The sequence below is a fragment of the Microcebus murinus genome, chromosome 10 (assembly GCF_040939455.1).
Source record: "Microcebus murinus isolate Inina chromosome 10, M.murinus_Inina_mat1.0, whole genome shotgun sequence".
NCBI lineage: Eukaryota > Metazoa > Chordata > Mammalia > Primates > Cheirogaleidae > Microcebus > Microcebus murinus.
In genome coordinates, this window is record NC_134113.1 from 45,415,879 (window position 1) to 45,435,295 (window position 19,417).

Consider the following 19,417-nt stretch of genomic DNA (forward strand, 5'->3'; position numbering starts at 1 on the left):
AAGGAAAGTAGGGGGAGAGGAGGGAGGAGGAGGAAGGAATGGGAAGAGGTTGGTGAACAAGTATAAAGTTACAGTTAGATAGGAGAACTAAGGTGTTCTATTGCACAATAGGGTAAATACAGTTAATAATAATGCATTATACATTGCAAAATAGCTAGAAGAAAAATTTTAAATGCCCTCACCACAAAGAAGTGGTAAATGTTTAAGATGATGGATATGCTAATTACCCTGATTTGATCATTACACAACGTATACATATATCAAAACACCACACTGTACCCCATAAAAATGTATAGTTATCATGTGTCAATTAAAAATAAAATAAAACTTTATGGATCCAGGCACAGTAGGTTGCACCCATAATCCTAGCACTTTGGGAGGCCAAGGCAAGAGGATAGCATGGGCTCAGGAGTTCAAGACCAGCCTGGGCAATGTAGTGAGACCTCATCTCTACAAAAAATTAAAAAACTAGCTGGGCATGGTGGGGCATACCTGTAGTCCCAGCTAGTTAAGAGGCTAAGGCAGGAGGACTGCTTGAGCCCAGAAATTTGAGGCTACCATGAACTATAATAGGGCCACTGTACTCCAGCCTGAGCAGCAGAGTGAGAACCTGTGTCTAAAAAATAAAATGAAACATTTTAAAAAATGGTAACTTGGACAGTATGATTATGTTTAAAAAAAACTAGAGAGAGAGAAAACAGTAATCACTGCCAATTTTTAGGCAAGAGATATGGATTCAGTGTGGTAGTATTGCAGAAAACAGATTTGAGACATAAAGTCAGCTCGCTTTCCATAGCTGCAAGTTCTCCATCTATGGGTTCCACATCTGCAGATTCAACCAACCACAGACTGAAATATTTGGGGAAAAAACAATAAAAAGGAATATGAATTTTAAAAAGCAGTGTAACAACTACTTACATAGCATTTACATTATATTGGTTACTAAAATCTAGAGATGATTTGAAATATATATGAGGATGTACATAGCATATATGCAAATACTACACCATATTATATAAGGGAATTGAGTGTGTGTGGATTTTATTATTTAGTATCCATGGGGGAAGGGGACCAGGTAAAGGGGCTGGAGGGCGGGGAGGGCCTGAAACCAATCCCCTGCAGATACTGAGGGACAACTGTATTTAGAACACAGAATACCAAGACTCTATGATCAAGTGTATTTCATCAAATTTAAGACTTCATCTTTTTTTATTATTTTTATAGATATAGGGGGTACAAGTGCAATTTTGTTACATGGATATACTGTGTGGCAGTGAAGGCTGGGCTTTTTGTGTGACCATCACCCGAATGGTGTATGGAGTACTCATAAGGTAATTTCTCATCCCACACTCCCCTCCCATCCTCCCACATCACCAATGTCTATTATTCCACTCTCTATAGGAGACTTCATCATAATTCTAAGATGAACGTTTTACACATCAAGAAAGAAAAAAATGCTGCTAATGAAACTATGATATAATGCTTTTTTTTTCCACTTAGAATTTTCATTTTAAACCGTCAGGGAGAACTCTTTTATAAACTGATGGAGACACAGATTTTTATCATTTGTTACTGGGGTTTTTTTGTTCCTTTCTTTTTGTTTTGATGTCATATTGTATTGAGATCCTTTTGAAGATACTTAACCCAGTCATTAAGATCAAATATAGCACCCAACTGACATTATTCAATTAAATTAATAACATGGACAGCCAAGAACAGGTTCACATACAAGTAGGCAATGACAACTGTCACAATTATTGCCTAGCTGACCGCAATTTTAAAACTCATGATTTCAGAGATATTCATGGAAAAAATGTACAACTCAGAATCAATGAAACATTACCACGTATACATGTTTTTTCTCCCAAACTAGTAAACTCCGTAAGGGCAGGGTTATACCTAATTTATTTTTGCCTCCGTCACAACATAGTACAATGCTGTGAGTGCTTTGGTTATTCAAAAAATATTTGTTAATAAAAGAGCATAGTAAATGTTTGCAAACATTGTTGGCTATAGTTAGAGTCAATGCTGAACATGGATTTGGTACAGATATTTCTGGGTGACTTTCTCTGGCTGCAAGCTATCCTACTGGACTTTATTTTCTAAGTTATTTCATTCTCTTTTAAGGAAAAATAAAAGTTGAAAATATTACACCATTAGATTTCACCCTTTAGGGAATGTAAGAATCAACAGGGCAGTTTGTTGAAAATGTATATCCCTAAACCTCAACACAATAATTTTGTTTCAGTAGATCTGAGGTAAAGTGCAAGGATCTATTAATACATTTTAATAAGAATGTACTAAAACTCACCTTCCACCTGAGAATTGCACAAAAAGCTATTCTTCAGCAACAACGTGTGGAAAGCCAAAAAGCTAAAGCACTATATTATAATCTCTGGCATCCCTGCATCTGAAAATCAGTGACCACATGTGCCCCCCCCCCATATATAATATGTATTTGTTGCTGGTGGATGCTTGTTCAGTCAGAGACTACAGTTTCTAGCCCACCACACATCCAAATATCAGCATAAAACAGGTTCACACCACTGGAATGTGAGCAAAAGTGTTGTGTATCAATTCCAAGCCAAGAATTTTTAGAAGCAGCTGTGCTTTTTCTAAGCTTTCTTTTCTTTTGTCTGATTGGTTGGTTATATACAGATAATAAAACCCTAAGAGATTATAAGGGCCCAAAACAGACAAAACACAGATCCATGAATTATTTTGCAGAAAACTGCCTATCAACTGTGAACATCTGGTTTGGAATGTAAATGAATAAAAATAAACTTCTCTTAGGTTAAGTCACAAAAATTTTGAGGTTGCTTGAAAGCTGCTAGCTTCAACCTAACTAATGTATATGAATGTATATTCATATACCAATATAACTTCATACTCCTGTATGTATTCATTTAATCAACAAAATGTATTTAGAATCCATTATATGCTCAAGATATAATCATGAGGAAAAACAGGTGCAATTGTTATCCTTATGAAGCTCAAAATTACTGAAGCATGTGTGTTTAAGTGTAGGTTTAAGCAGGTTATTTGAATGGGGTAGGGTCGACAATCAAATAATACAAATAAAAAAAATAGAATTTTCACTTCCAATCAAGATAGATTAACAGGAATCAGATTTACCACCCACCTGATATAACTAAAAACCTGAAAAAAATATATGAAACAACAATTTAAAGACATGGACAATAGGCAACAAAAGAGTGATCCTCCGGAAATAGGAAACAAATAAGGTAAGCCCTAGATTTGTCCCATCTTATTATCTGATGAAATGAAAGATTTATGAGACATAAGTTATTGAACTGTTTTCCATATGTTAAAGAAGCTAGAGGTAAGACTAAGCATGTTAAGCATAGCAAGCACAATATAAAAAAGATCCAAATCAAACTTTCAGAGATAAAAACTACAATACCTAGATTAGATAAAAACTACAATACCTAGATTAAAAAATACACTGTGTATTAACAAATTAGATATTTCAGAAGAAAATAATGGTGACATTGAAGACACAGTAGAAACTATCCACAATGAAACAGAGAGGAAAAAAATGACTAAAAAATAAATGATATAACACCTGTGAGCTGTGGGACAACTGAAAGCAGTCTAATGTACATGTCATAGGAACCCAGGTGAGGAGATATAGACAAGGAATGTAAAACTTTTTGAAGAAATAATAGCAAAATTTCCCAAATTTTATGACAACTAACAACTTATAGATTCAAGAAGCTCAACAAATCACAAGCACAAGAAATCTTAAGAAAACTATACCAAGGCAAACCACAATCAAATTGCTTATAAAACCAATGACAGAAGACTTTCATAAGCAGCCAGAGAGAAAAGTTCTCACATATGAAGGGAAGAATGACAGGAGACTTCTTGTGAGAAACAATGCATGCTGAAAGACACTGAAACAACATCTTTACATTATTATGAGAAAAAACTATCAACATAAAATTCTTTACCTAGGGAAAATATCTTCCAAAAAACAAAAGTGAAAATAAACCTTTTTAGATATACAAAAGCTAAAAGAATTTTTAACCAGCAAACACACAAAATAAAAATGTTAAAGGATATCCTCCAAAAAGGAGGAAAATGATACTAGCTGGAAATGTGGATCCACAAAAAAGAATGAATAGCACCAGAAAAGTTAGCTACATGGCTATCTATGTGAACAAAGACAGGCCAGGTATGGTGGCTCATGCCTATAATTCCAGCACTTTGGGAGGCCAAAGTGAGAGGATAGCTTGAGACCAGGAGTTCAAGATGAGCCTGGACAACATAGTCAGATATCGTCTCTACAAAAAGTAAAAATAAAAAAATTAGCTTGGCATGATAGCACATGCCTGTAATGCCAGCTACTTGGGAGGCTGAGGGAGGAAGATCACTTAAGCCAGGGAGTTCAAGAGTCCAGTGAGCTGTGATCACACCACTGCACTCCAGCCTGGGTGACAGAGCGAGACCCTGTCTCTAAAAAAAATTAAAAATTTTAAAACTTTTAAGAAAAAGAAATATAAAGATTCTGTCTAAATCCCTTTAAAAGATAGTCAACTGTTTAATGCAAAAATAATGTTTTACGGAGTTTAAAACGCATGAAAAGTAAAATATATTACAACCATTACACAATGGCTAGGAAGGGAAAAACAGAAGTACACTCTTGCAAGGTTCTTGCAGTGTATGTGAAGTATTAATAATACAGTATCCCTGGAAGGCAGACAATGAGAAGTTAAAAATGTATAGTATAAACCCTAAAGCAATCACTAAATTATATAAGTACCGCGCGCTAACAGATTGCGCCACTGGAGCTTATTCAATCACTAAATTATATAACACAAGAAAGACACACAGCTAATAAGCCAAAGGAAATTAAATGAAATCATAAAAAAATTGAATTAATCCAAAGGAAGGTATAAAGGGGGGGGGGGAAGAAACAGATGGGACAAATTGAAAACAAGATGGGACAAACTGATGGGACAATAGTAAGATGGTAGATTTAAACCAAACCATATTAATATCACTTTAAATGTAAATGGTCTAAACATACCCATTAAAAAGCAGAGATTATTAGAAAATATTATAAAACAAGACCTAATTATACACTGCCTATAAGAATTTCACTTTAAATAGGAAGACACAAATAGCTCAAAAGTAAAAGAATGGAATATGGCACCTCTCTGTCCTCTCTTAAAAGAATAGCACACTAAAGAGAATAGCTGTTGACTTAGTTTTGATTTACAAGTTGTCATAATTCAAGAAACATTTTCATATTCAAGAGTTTTTTTCAAGCCTAAAGATTTAAGTAAATATTAATACTATCTTATACTCTTCATAATAAAATTCACCATATTATGTGTTCACACATCATTTTCATTTCAATTATCTCAACAGTATCCCTAAACACAGCAAATTAAAGATTTCAAGAGAAATTTCCAACTGAACTAGGAGATAATCTGTTCTAATCAATAAATAACCTCATGTGTTTTCAAAGATGAATACATATGCTTAACAGTTCACCTCTATATAATGTGATTTCACTAAAATACTGTGTGTTAAGACAACAGTCTGAGCCAAATGCCAGAATCAAAATGCAATCATATCTCACCACATCCCTTCTCTTTGGGAAAAGATCAAAAAGATTATTGATTTTTCTTCCTGATGAAATGTATTTTAACAAAAAATGTTAATATATGTGCATGGCTGTTTAACCATTAGCCATTCACTGAATCATTTATAAAGATATATATATATACATATATATATATATATTAGGCATTGTACTATATTATGCTAGGCACCGGGAATTAAAAAGATGAATGTACTATGCTACTGAGAGACAAGTATGGTAGGGACAGTGTGGGAACATACATTTGTGAAATGTCATAATATGCTAGAAATTACATCCATAAAATGTTTGCCCTATCTTCTCAATTTTCTAAATATGAATTGGTATTTCACCTAGATTGTCTATAGTGATATCCCATTTCCCTTCTGCTATTGATAATTGTCTTCTGTGGTTCTTTTTCTTCGTCTGTCTTGACAGAGGTTTGTCGATTTTATTACTCTTTTTAAATAGCCAGCATTTTGTTTCATTCATTGTCTCTATCTTTTTTCTCAATTTCATTGACTACTTCTCTTACCTCTATTATTTTCTTCCTTCTACTTGCTCTGGTTTTATTTTGCTTTTCTTTTTTAGGTTCTTAAAATAGGAGCTTAGATTGTTCACTTGAGACTTTTCCTGTTTTCTGTCCAGTCTACAATCCTCTACTCTACCAGATGAGCTATTGAAAGGTGTGCTCCTGTTTTCTAATGTACGCATGTCATCCTATAAATTTACCTCCAAAATTTAATTATAGTCTCAGAAAAAGAATAAGATATGGCCACAAATTTGGAAATAAATAGCAGAAATTTAAAAGTCGACCAAATGGGAAACAGAACAATTTACCAAGAAAATTCTCTGAGGCAAGATACAGAAAATACTCAAACTCAGCTGAATAACAAAGATGATGTTACTAAAACAATTCCTCAAAATGACTTGGACTGAGTAACTTCAAGTCAATGACCATCAAGTCAACTACATATAAGAAAGGGAAATCCACTCAAGGAATATAACTTGCTAAATTTGCATTACAGATAACACAAGCAAACAATGTAGGGGACACAGAAGAGTTTCAGAATCTCATTTTTCGAGTTAGTACTCTTTAATGAACTTCCTAGCTACCCAGCCCATTTCATAGATTGCTAAATGTTGCCCAGTAGGAACTGAGGCTGGGCATATGTGAAGGATAAGTGTAGAACTGTAACGACTTCATTTGTGAGTTAACAGACCCCATGGAGAAATACTAATTTCTAAAATAATATATAGAAGAATAAAATATCTCTTTTTCTTACCCTCTGAGCTTTTGCGAGTTCTTCTTTTAATCGTTCATAGCCCTTTTCTCTAACTTCCAAAACAGATGGGCTTCGTAAACGGGACAGACTATCGGTACTCAACCCAAAAATATCATCACTGCCATCACAAGCCTCTGTTACAGTAGCACCCTGTAAAAACTCCCTCTCTGCATTACAGTTGTCCTTTCTTGTAGTTAATTTAGTTAACCCAGCTGTGACTCCAGAGGTAGAACAAGGTGCTGGGTCTGTAACATGAATGCTGCAAAGGAGAGAAACATTTTTCAGAAAACATCATCATATACTCAAATAGAACTGGCATAAACACACAGCTCTGGAACTGCACCATCCAATTTGGTAGCCTCTGTATTTAATTAATAGTATATCCTCAATCATACCAGCCATATTTCAAGTGCTCAATAGGCACATATGGCTAATGACTATCCTTCACATTAGATAGCACTGAAACAGAACATTTTTTTTTAATTTTTTATTTTTTCATATTACGGGGGTACAAATATTGTTAGGGTTATATATATTGCCCCTGCCATTTCTCCCCATGTCCACCCCTCTCCCCCCCCCGAAACAGAACATTTTCATCACAGAAAGTTCTACTGTATAGTGCTATTCAAGAACAGGGGTTGACAAATTGCAGCCTGCAGGCTAAACCAAGCCTGCCACCTGTTTTTATAATGCCCATAAGACAAGAATGGTTTTTGCATTTTCAAATGATTGGAAAGAGATGAAAATAATATTTTTGGCATGTGGAAATTATATGATATTCAAAATTCTGTGTTCATATATAAAGTTTATTGGAACACAGCCACACTCATTCATTTACATACTGCTTATGGCTGCTTTCATACTCTAAAGGCTGAGTTGAAAATTGCAATAGAGACTCTATGGCCTGCAAAGCCTAAAATATTTACTATCTGGTCCTTCACATAAATGTTTGCCAACCCCTGCTCTAGAACATTAACATGTATTTCTCTACATGGGCAAGTATATGTTATTCAAATTTTCTAAAATAGTAAAACTTAACATAAGGTAACCAAGCAAACTATTTTTTAGAAACAATAATCCAAAATAAATATTTTAATGATCCCTTACCTGATACCGGATATTTCTGCACAATTTAAACGTCTGGGGGATGAATACACAGGTTGTGTAGGAAGTTCAGAAACATCTAATGCATTAGCCTGGATAGGGGTAGAGCATAAAGCTGAAGGATGTGGCCGGTAGATTACACTTGGTGAGGTAGTCTGCTCCTGAGTCCCAGAATCACACACACCAAGAAGGTCTGGAGAAGTAGGTGAAGCAAGGTTTACTTCATGGAAGCCTTCCAAGGGGTCATTAGCCATAGCAAAAGCCTCATCATAAGACAACCTATGTTAAAACAAAAAGTATATAATCATTTTTAGATAGTGATATTTAAAACTAAATTAAGATATATAAATAATATGTGTTTAAGTCCATTATAAAATATAAGCTTACAATAAGAGACAGTAAAAAAAGGAAAAAAAAACCATAATCATTTAACATTTATTAAGTAACCTCAGAGTATAACTACTACAAAAGGGAAACAATTTGATTTGGAAGAGACTTGAAAGTGACACCTAACGCTATAAAAGTGAGTATAATATGTATGAGGAATGAATAAAAATGTTTAATATTTTTATTTTAAAATTATTATTTAAATGTTCACATTAAACTCATTTCTCTCATTGGGTATACTATTTAAATATGAAAATAACATGTTATAAATATAATCTAAAAGTACAATCTTAGAGTCAATAACAATTGTTATGCTATGAAACTCTTAAAACAATTTTTTTAATTTGACAGATAACATTGCATATATTTATTATGTACAACATGTCTCAAGGTATATACACATTGTAAAATGGTTAACTCTAGCTAATTAACAAATGCATTATCTCACACAGTTATTTTTGTTGTAATGAGAGCACTAAACATCTACCCTGTGTGTTTTTTCAAGAATATATCAACATTAACTACAGTTGCCCTGCTATATAACAGATCTCTTGAATTTATATTTAACTTTGCTATCATATGAGACCCTGGTTAGAATAAGTAGAAAAAGCAGTAAAGATATATACATACACACACACTCAGAATGAAACAGACCTTAGTTCAACTACTTGTTCTCTGCTGCCTCATACTAGCTATCTGAATTTGCATGAGTCAGTGTTTTTAATCTTTTTTATTTTGAAGTTATTTTAAATTTACATTAGAATTAGAGCTCCAGTACACCTTTCACCCAGATTATGAAATTGTTAACATTTTTAAGCCCCTTGAAAATAAGTTTCAGACATGATATCCATTATCCCTTAATTCCTCAGTGTATACATATAATAGGACTATCCAGAAAGTATCCAGCCATTTTTAATACATTTTTCATAGTCTATGGCTAGATACTATCCATCTATCTATCTATCTCCCCTAAGTACAAGGACATTCTCCTATCTAACCACAAAACCATCTAATCTCAAAATCTGGAAGTTAACATTGATCAAAACTACCATCTAATTAACAGGCCCCATTCAGATCTGATTGTCCCAATAATGTCCTTTATAGGTCTAGGACCAATCCTGGATAATGTCTTTCATTTCTGTAAGCTTTAAATTTCTCCTGTGATGGGATGAAAATGGTGATAACAGTGTTCCCTCCCTTGTTCTTGTTGCTATGAAGATTAAAGGAGACAATCAATGTAAAATATTTTGTAGAGTACTATGCACCTGGCACAGAGTATGGCCTCAATAAACATTTATTATCACTGTCATCCATTAATAATAACATGTATGCTTCAGTTTCTCCAGAAGCAAAAGATACTTCATATAACTACTGAATTACATCACAAAGTTTACTAAAAACTAAGAATTGTACCACCTTAAGTTTTCCACTTGAAGAATCTAAAGCTAAAAGAAATTGTATAAATCCTTTATTGATTTTCCACTGTCTACAGAATGAAATCCAAACTTACTAGACTAAAAAATAAGGTCTTCTGGGAGGCAGAGGCGGGAGGATCATTTGAGCTCAGGAGGTTGAGACCAGCCTGAGCAAGAGTGAGACTCCATCTCTACTAAAAAAAATAGAAAGAAATTAGCTAGACAACTACTATATATATATATATATATATATATATATATACACACACACACACACATATATACATACATATATATATATGTGTATATATATACACATACATATATAAATAAATTAGCCAGGCATGGTGGTGCATGCCTGTAGTCCCAGTTACCCAGGATGCTGAGGATAGAGGATCACTTGAGCCCAGGAGTTTGAGGTTGCTGTGAGCTAGGCTGGGCAACAGAGACTCTTATCTCAAAAAATATAAAAATAAAAATAAAAATAAAAAATAAGGTCTTCTATGATCTGAACCCAATCTCTCTTACTAATTTTTTTCCTATCTATAATAGTACTTTGATAATTGTAAATGATACCTTTCCAGAACTTCAAAATTCCCAAACATGAGCACCAATACAGGATATAATTTCTTCCATAAAATGCAGAAATATTCATTCATTTATTAAACTAACTGAAAAATTTAACCCTCTCATATCCCTAATAACAAGTGTTAAAAATAAGACAAGTAGAGAACATAAAGGTTGCAGTAAAATTGGGAAACTCCATATTTACATATTCTTTCAAAATTATATATACTTCTAATATACTTCTCTACAGCTTGACGGTTCACTGAATCCTAAGATGTAAAAGCATTTGCATTTCTGGAGATACAAAATGATACAAATCCTCTGAGGGAAAATTTAGCACTATCTAGCAAAATGACATAGTCATTAAACCTATGCCCCAGGATGCCACTCTTAGGGCTTTATCCCAAAGATAAGCTGTCAAAATGAAAAAGAAAAGATACATTTATAAGACAAGTAGCACTATTTGTAAAAGCAAAAGACTGATTTAATGAACTAGGATACACCCTCATAATGAAGCCCTACACAGCTGTAAAAAGAAATGAATAATATCTACATACTGCTATGAAGTGACCTTGAGAATACACTCCTAAGTTTAAAAAAACAGGATAAATAACTGTGTATAGTAAGCTATCTTTTATCTAAGAAAGGAAAATGAGTATACAAATTTATATGTATATATGTATTTATATGTATATATACCTATTCTTAGAAATGGAAGGATTAACCAAAAACTAATAAAAATGGTTATTTGTAGGAGAGAGAGAACAGGTAGAGTGAAAGCTAGACTTTTCTGAATGTATATTGCTTTACAGATTTTAATTTGAGCTTGAAACCACATAAGTGATATAACAAAATTAAACTTTAAAAAAGAATCCCTAAAAATAAAGTAAATAAATCTGTGTACTGAGATAGTAGTTTAATGACCAATAGAAAAGAACTATTTTAAATGATTTTAAAATGTAGTAATATATATTCCTAATGGAAAGTATTCTAAAAACAAAAGGAAGTGAAAAAAATCACAAACTATTTTCAGTGATAATAATAGTAGCAATGTTGATACAAAAGTATTAAATATAATAAGATAAAGCAAGTAAGTTATGCCAATGTCATCTGGAACCAAGATTTTCAGCATATATAGAAAAAAGATATAAATATAAAATCAAAGAAGTTAAAATTCCAGAGTGTGCAACCAGAAATATCAGAAAAAACTTACCATTAAAAAAAATTCCTAACTCCATCCAATGCAAAAGTGTAGCAACACTGACCGATTTAGAAGCAAAGAGTACCCATGTTCTAAGAGTAATACCACTTCCTACGAAAAAGAACATGGGCTCCTTGGAAAAATGACTGATTCAAGGCCCGGGGCAGAAACATACAAAAGGACCCTGGAACATCCTGTTATACCAGGAAGCAAGTAAGCTATCAGAGACTACTGGAGTCATATCAAAAGGACTCCCACTAACAAAAGATGGTACAATCTGAACATCAAAAAGGATAATATCTGCAAAGAACTGAAACCCAAATATTTTTAAATCCATTAATTCACAATGACACCAAAAATAAAACAAACAAACAACAAAAACCTCACTGGTCCCCTTGGATCAGCACTGTGGAATCAATTCATTATTTTCAAAACTGGTAAATAAATGGAAAGAATGAAGTATTAACCCTGACCTTTAGGAAGATAAGTAGTTCATGAAGAGCAGGAGGGTGGGTGTGGGATAAAAACTTACCTATTGGGTACAATGAACATTATACTGATGATGGGCACACCAAAAGCCCTGACTTAAGCATTACACAAGATATCCATGTAACAAAATCACTTGTACCCCCTTAATATTTTGAAAAAACAAAAAAAATAAATAGTTCATAAGAAAAAGTTCTTTTTTAAAAAAACTCCATTTAGCAAAAATAACTTTGCAATCCTAATGAAATAATAGGTCTAGAGGCAATAATTATCAATAACTATTAAACCCATAAGGTAAAAAACCTGTTTGAGGACCTTTTTAATGAATCAGAAAGATAGCATCTGAACTAACTGATCACATCTCATCAAAAAAAGGGAGACAATCAAACATTATGTGTATTATGTAGTAAATAAGAAATGAACACCACCACCATTCATAAAGCATTCTTGCCTCCCTAAGGAAAAAAAAGGAACTCAAACCAATCAAGCCTCTTGATTCATCAGTTTATAGTAAATATAGAGAAAGGAACATGTTAAATACCACCACAGAGACAAAAACAGCAAAATCTAGACTTTGGGAAACTCTAGTAGACAAACCAATTGGTCTTTCCAATAAGTAAACTGAAAAAAAAAAAAAAGAGGAAGAGGTAATTTATAGATTTAAAAAGAGACTTAAGAGACAAAACTGAACACAATGTGTGAGTCTTGTTTGAATTCTTATTTGAATAAAACAACTGTAAGAACAAATGATGTTGTTAGGAATTACATTTAATTTTAGGGGTAATACAGTCATGTAAAAAAATCCGTATCTTTTAAGGATACACACTGAAGTATTTATGGATGAAATAAGAAGATTTTTTATATTTGCTTCAAAATAATTCAGGGGAAGAGAGAGGGACTGGGAAGCTGAGCCATCAATATACCAAACCCCAATCACACAGGAAGATAAGGTAGCTTCTCCCATAATAACAGCGAATATTTATTGAACATTTACTAAATATTAGGTACTATTCCCATACATTTATTGTTGAGAAAACTGCAGCTGAGAGCAGCCAGAACTAAAACATATGCCTGTCCGACTCCAGAGTTCAACCTCTTAACCACCAGGACATACAACTGCCACCATAATTGCTTTGTCATTCCATTGTTAGACCATTCTACCAAAAATGTTTTGATTAAAATCTATCATCCCTGCAACATCGACCCTATTTTTCCCATATATAAACACAACATTTTGGCCATTTTTTCAGCAAGTATTTACCAAGGACCTACTAGGCACCAAAAGATGGTGAAAGCAGATGAAAAATCTATTCTGCCTTCCAACAGGCTCAATGAAGTACAAGAGAAAGACAACTAGAGACAATGATACACTGTGAGAAATGCTACAGAAGATACAAAGGGTATTCAGAGACCACATAAGAACAAGAAAAGCAGAAGCAAAGGACTCTTAGAATAAAAGCCAAAGAACAGACCCAAACAAGAAATAGAAAATAATGAGAAAGACAAAGCCCTTGGAAAGGCCTTCCAGGAATGTCTAGGTGATAAAGCATTTACGGAAATAGAAATATTTTCGGGATGTCAGCGGTCTAGAGGTTGGGGACCACCGCTTTATAACATTTAGGACAGCACCTCTGAGCAGTGCCTCTAACCTACAATGTTTCCATTCTGGAAGAAACATTTAAATATTGTTTTAACTCAAGTCACTTCTGAAAAGGAGATTATTTTAAGATTAAATTTAGTCCCCTTTTCAGCATGTAAAATTTCCATAAAATGTAATTTAGCTAGTAATGAGCTGCCAATCTCACTGGTCTGAAAAATCTTTCGTTCTTTAAAATACATGGAAGTTTAAGGGTTTATTTCATATCTAAGGTCTTCATATGAGTAAAATAAACTGCTATTTTTAAGCAGTCATACTCTTTGCATTAAACAATGAGTGACTGGAAAAGAACTAATTTCAATTAGAGATTATCCCAACTTATAAACTAAACTTGTGAAGGATCACTACCAATATGTGAAAAAAACCACATTAAATTTTTATGGGTAAATTACCAACGCAACTTGGCTGGCCCTATTAGTCAGCTCCAAGTAATAAAGCTGATTTCCAATCATAAGAAAATGTTGATCAAAACAATTTGCTTCTGATCCCTCATATGCATTTCATGTTATTTTTTTGTTTCTGGACATTATCACAGTAAAAACAACAGCCAATCTTTACTGAAAGTTAACTATGTGTCAGATAGTGGTGCTAAGAATTTCATATATATTAACTCATTTTATGAATGCCTAGAAAAATCCTAATAACTTCTTACAAAATTATTTTTTCTAATTAAAATGAATATTCTAATTGAAAACAAAATGCATCCCTAGAACAACTCAAGAAAGTAGGATAAATTATTGGTAAAATATTTCCAATGAAACATCTGAAGTACATGAATAAAGTGGAAATAACATCATTTAACTGAAAGCTAGGAACTCAATTTAACTCAGTAGTCCAAAAGAACAAATAAAATACATTTTCCCACAAAAGTACATTCCCCCTATTTGACTTACCTTGACAAACAGGAAACAGGATTTACTTTTAGCAAAAAAAAGTTAAAGATGTGATTTTTATCTTTTTCTGTATCAACTAAATATATGTAAAAATTAAATAGTTTAAATTCTATATTTACTAAAATTCCTCAAAGCATTATACTTTGGAAAGTAAATCATTTCTAACACAGGAAGATGTAGTATGGCATCACAACAGGGCAGAAATAGCAGTAGCTGAAGAAGAAAGCTAAGGTTCTAATTTATACCTATGAACATGGGCAGGTCATTTAACTTCTCCGAGACCAAATATCTTCATCTATTTCATGCTGGAATTGTTTCCAATAATTCTGGATGATAAAACAGTGAGTTCATCTGTCTACTAGAAGGAAGGCCAATGGGATGACTCAACCAGTATTCGCTACCTCTCCAAAAAGCTTGTATTCTGGAATCAGGCTCAAATCTTAGCTTGACCAGTTACTAATAATGTGATCCTAGAGATTTAATTCTCAATTTCTCTGAAAAATGTAGATAATTACCATACCTATCTCATAAAGTTGTCATGGAAATTAAGTCAGAAATATACATAAGGGCTTAGCACCGTATCTGGCACTTGGCAATTAAAATTAGTTATTATAATGATCTCTAAGGCATTTTCTGAATAATATTTGCCAAATATTATCATACTGTATCAGCACAAACACCATCAATAAGAACAAAAAACAATGGTTGTCTTATTTGGTTTAAATATGTATTAAAAATTAAAAGCTTTTTGTTCTGAATGTTATTCCTCAACAAAGCAAACATGTATACATTATACTGTAATTCTTTTTTACTCTTATTATCACAATAATAAATGTTCCAAGGCAGGTCAAAAGAAAAGGTTTAAGGATTATGTAAGTATTATTTTCCTCCTTCAATTTATTCAGAGACTGCTGGGAGATGGGGGGCAGGGAGGGAGGTCCAGATGCTTTCGCAATTCCCAAATGACTTCTTAATTTAGCGTGCATTATGGAAGAAATTGTTCCTGACATTAAAAATTTGATTGCTACTTCAGTAACAGATAATGAAGTGTTATAAATTCCATCAATTAGTTCGCTTCTTTAAAAACCTTCAACATATACTACAAATATTTATTAAATACATTTATTTATGCATATATATGATAAATTACATTTATTCCTCTTGGAATGGAAGAATGATTGCCAGCTTCTACTCCTCAGGGCAAAATCCTGGTGCTAAGTTCTAAGAATACAGGTACAAATGGAGTAGGGATGGCACACAGCCTATTATGAGCCAGTACATGACTACCCTGAGGCCTATGGGGAAGGAAGAAGAGAGCAGAGAATGTTTTAAGGAAAAGTCAGTAGGATTTTAAATGCTGAATACAATCCCAATAGAAAGCCAAGGTGATAGGACAGTCAGAAAACAAGGGTCTGGCACTAAGGAAACAAAATAGAGTGACAGAAAATCTGACTGGTTAGGCAGACATGTGACCATTAAAAGACTCCTTTATGGCACATGCCTATGCTCATTCAAGCCCAGGAGTTCCAGGCTGCATTGAGCTATGAATGCACGACTGCACTCCAGCCCAGGTGACAAAACAAGACCCCATCTCTCAAAAAAAAAAAAAATCACATAAAATAAAAATTTAAAATAAATTAAAAAGTGGGGAAACCAGGTGTGGTGGCATGCACTTGTATGCCCAGGAGGCTGTGGTGGAAGGTTCGCTTGAGTCCAGGAGTTCAAGGCTACAGTGAACTGTGATCATGTCACTGCACTCCAGCCTGGACCACAATGTAAGACCTTCTCCCTCTCTCTCTCTCTCTTTTTTTTTTTTTTTTTTAGAGACAGGTTTTGCTATGTTGCCCAGGCTGGTCTTGAATTCCTGGCCTCAAGCGATTCTCCCATCTCAGCCTCCCAAAGTGCTGGGATTACAGGCATGAGCCACCATGCCCAGTTCCCTTTTTTTTTTTTTCAAACCTCCTTTAACATGGGAAATGTTGCTTGGATTTTATCCTGAAGAGATGGTGAGGTCTACATTTTAGAAAGTATATTTTAATGTAGTCATTAAAGAATCTGCAATAACATTTCTAAATATGCCAGGTTGTACATTCAAATATTGAGGAAATATACTGTAGTCACTAGAAAAATAAGAACTTTACTAGAGAGACGGCTACACAAGAGATTATGAAGGTCTGATCTAATGCTAAGGTCATACACTGGGAATGGAAGGGATGGAGACATATATATAGTGTTTCCATATATATAGAAAACACTCATAATAGCTTCATTTATATTTATACATACACACACAATTATTCTAGTTAATCCTCACAGTATCCCTTTGAAATGATTTTTTTTCTTTTTTTTTTTTTGAGACAGTGTCTCACTCTGCCACCCTGGGAAGAATGCAGAGGCCTCATCACAGCTCAGTGAAACCTCAAATTCTGGGGCTCAAGCGATCCTCCTGCCTCAACCTTCCAAGTAGCTGGACCACAGGCACACACCATGACACCCAAAACCCAGCTAATTTTTCTATTTTTAGTAAAGACAGCGTCTCACTCTTGCTCAGGCTGGTCTTGAACTCCTGAACTCAAGCAGTCCTCCCACCTTGGCCTCCCAGAGTGCTAGCAGTACAGGTGTGAGCCACCATACCCACCCTGAAATGATTTGTATCCCTTTTTTACAGATATAGAAACCTAGACTCAAGATTAAATAATTTAATTAAGATCAAAGGCCAATTAATAACAGCCCTAGGAATCACACCCTGGTGTGTATGACTCCAATACCTAACTCCACTACACCTGAGACATGCTTAGAAAGTAGAATGGGGGAGAAAATGAAAATAAAGGTTAGATCAAGACAAAAGCTAAGAAGTGAACAATCCAAACAGAAGAATACTCTTTAATCTCTGAACCCATGTCTTCCTTTCAGAAAGAGAAAGTGAAGTTTCTCTAAAGCACTACTATTGAAATGAGCATTTGCTATTGCCTTGTGTCCTTTCTATTCTTTTTCCCTACATTATTTTTGCTATCATTATTTCCTCCTCTATTTTGCCGCTATGCTGTGATTTAAAATACTTATTCAATTGCTTCTCGACCTTTTGGCTAACATCAAATGTAAAATACTTATTCAGCTCCTTAGAGGACTTGGGGGGGGGGGGGGAGCATACAAATCAAAATAAACAGAAGCTTGATTTTACTGTAAAAGTCCTATTCCTGTGTATTAAAAAAAAGTAGATATTTAATACCAAGGATTTAGTGTTAATTTTTAAAAATTTGTGATAGTAATGTAGTTAACTGCCCTTAATTTTTTTAGAAATATATACTTAAATATTTACAGATGAAATTATAAAATTTTTAAAAATTTGTAATAGTAATGCAGTTAACTGCCCTTTTTAGAAATAACACTTAAATATTTATAGATGAAATTATAAAATGCCTGCAATTTGCTTCGAAATGTAACACAAGAAAGAGAAAGTGGACAGGTCAGGACTGACCATTGTTTATAGATATTGGGCTAGGTGATGGAAACTTTCACATTCATTATACTATTGTGTCTACTTATTTGAAATTCTCCATAATTAGAATGTTCTCAAAAAAAGCTCCAAGATTTATTCTAATACTATATAAGGAAGAAAAAACAAAACAAAAAGTATATATATAAACCATTTTTTCATTAACTTTCATTATAATTTTAAGGTTAGCTTTCCAAACTAACATTTTGCTTATACCAAAAACATCACATTACATTTTAAGAAGCATTCTACGTTTATAAGTGGAAATGCAATTAATAACCCGAGGGAAAAAATTAGCCAAATGGTCAATCAAGCAACACAATCTCCCCATTTTTATTAAAACAGATCACAGATGAATTTCCACAGTACTTGAATATACAACCTGACATATTAAGAGGCATCAGTTATTACAGATTCTTATATTGAGAGTATTCAGAAAATGCTCTGACTTTATGGGTTACCAGTATTACATAGTATTTAATTACAAATTCTTGGAACAGAAATACAAAAAAAAATGTTTTTCAAATTTCTTTTTCTTAATAGTAGAAGCCACTTTATCTTGTATACGCTCTTAAGAACATATGTCAACTAAACTAATTCAACAGGCACTGAAGTATATGCATTGATTGGATAAACAACGAGAGGCTTTAGAAAAGGAATGAAAAGCAAAGCAGTCAAGAGTGGAGACAGTTATTTGTGGTTCAGCTTTGTTGGAAAATACAGAAATAAAACAGTAAGTACCTTGAGAGAATATCAAAACTGGAGAAATTACATTTTTTAAGTCTGAGGAAACCTGAGCATTTTATCTGACTAGTTTCAGACAAACTTCCTTCCAGTTCAGACTCTGTCATTCACTAACCATATAAACTTGTGCAAGTCACTTAATCTCTCTGAGCCTCAGTTTCCACATCTATAATGATAGTGATATTATCTCCCCTGCCTACATTTAAGAAAATCAAATGGCTTATCAATATAAAAATGTTATACAGACTGTGAAGCACAGTTCAAATATATGGTTTTATAAAAATCTAAGAAAGAAAGAATAAGTGATGGGGGAAAATAGCAAGTGTATACTGAGGGATTTGTCCTATAAATTAGAAGGGATTCTTATTTATCTGAGATAAAAGGTAAGAAAGAGGAAAATGAGTATTTCTGAGGTATATAGTTCAAATATGATTCTCTTCCCAACAGGGAATTAATTAATGCACATTTACTGTTTTTCAAACTTATTTTGGTTGTTCTTTTATACTTTATTCTGATCTGTCAACCAGAGCCCCAAAATAAATATTTAATACTATTACTCTTACCTGGAAT

The 19,417-nt window shown here is 33.5% G+C and overlaps 1 protein-coding gene across 5 annotated transcripts in view; it reads right to left on the bottom strand.

Annotated features, from left to right (window-relative positions):
* Positions 1 to 19,417, bottom strand: part of RAB3IP (RAB3A interacting protein) — a 65,111-nt gene that overhangs the window by 40,905 nt on the left and 4,789 nt on the right. For 3 of the 5 annotated variants that reach the window (XM_076007168.1, XM_012788729.2, XM_012788730.3), the window contains exons 2-3: positions 8,005 to 8,280; positions 6,898 to 7,156 (exon numbers count right to left, since the gene is read on the bottom strand). In XM_076007168.1, coding sequence (XP_075863283.1) covers positions 6,898 to 7,156; positions 8,005 to 8,255 — 510 coding nt within the window. In that variant the 5' untranslated portion in view covers positions 8,256 to 8,280. Of the gene's footprint in view, positions 1 to 6,897; positions 7,157 to 8,004; positions 8,281 to 9,898; positions 9,984 to 19,417 lie in introns of those variants that run through there. The other 2 variants (XM_012788731.3, XM_076007169.1) reach the window with 2 other exon arrangements.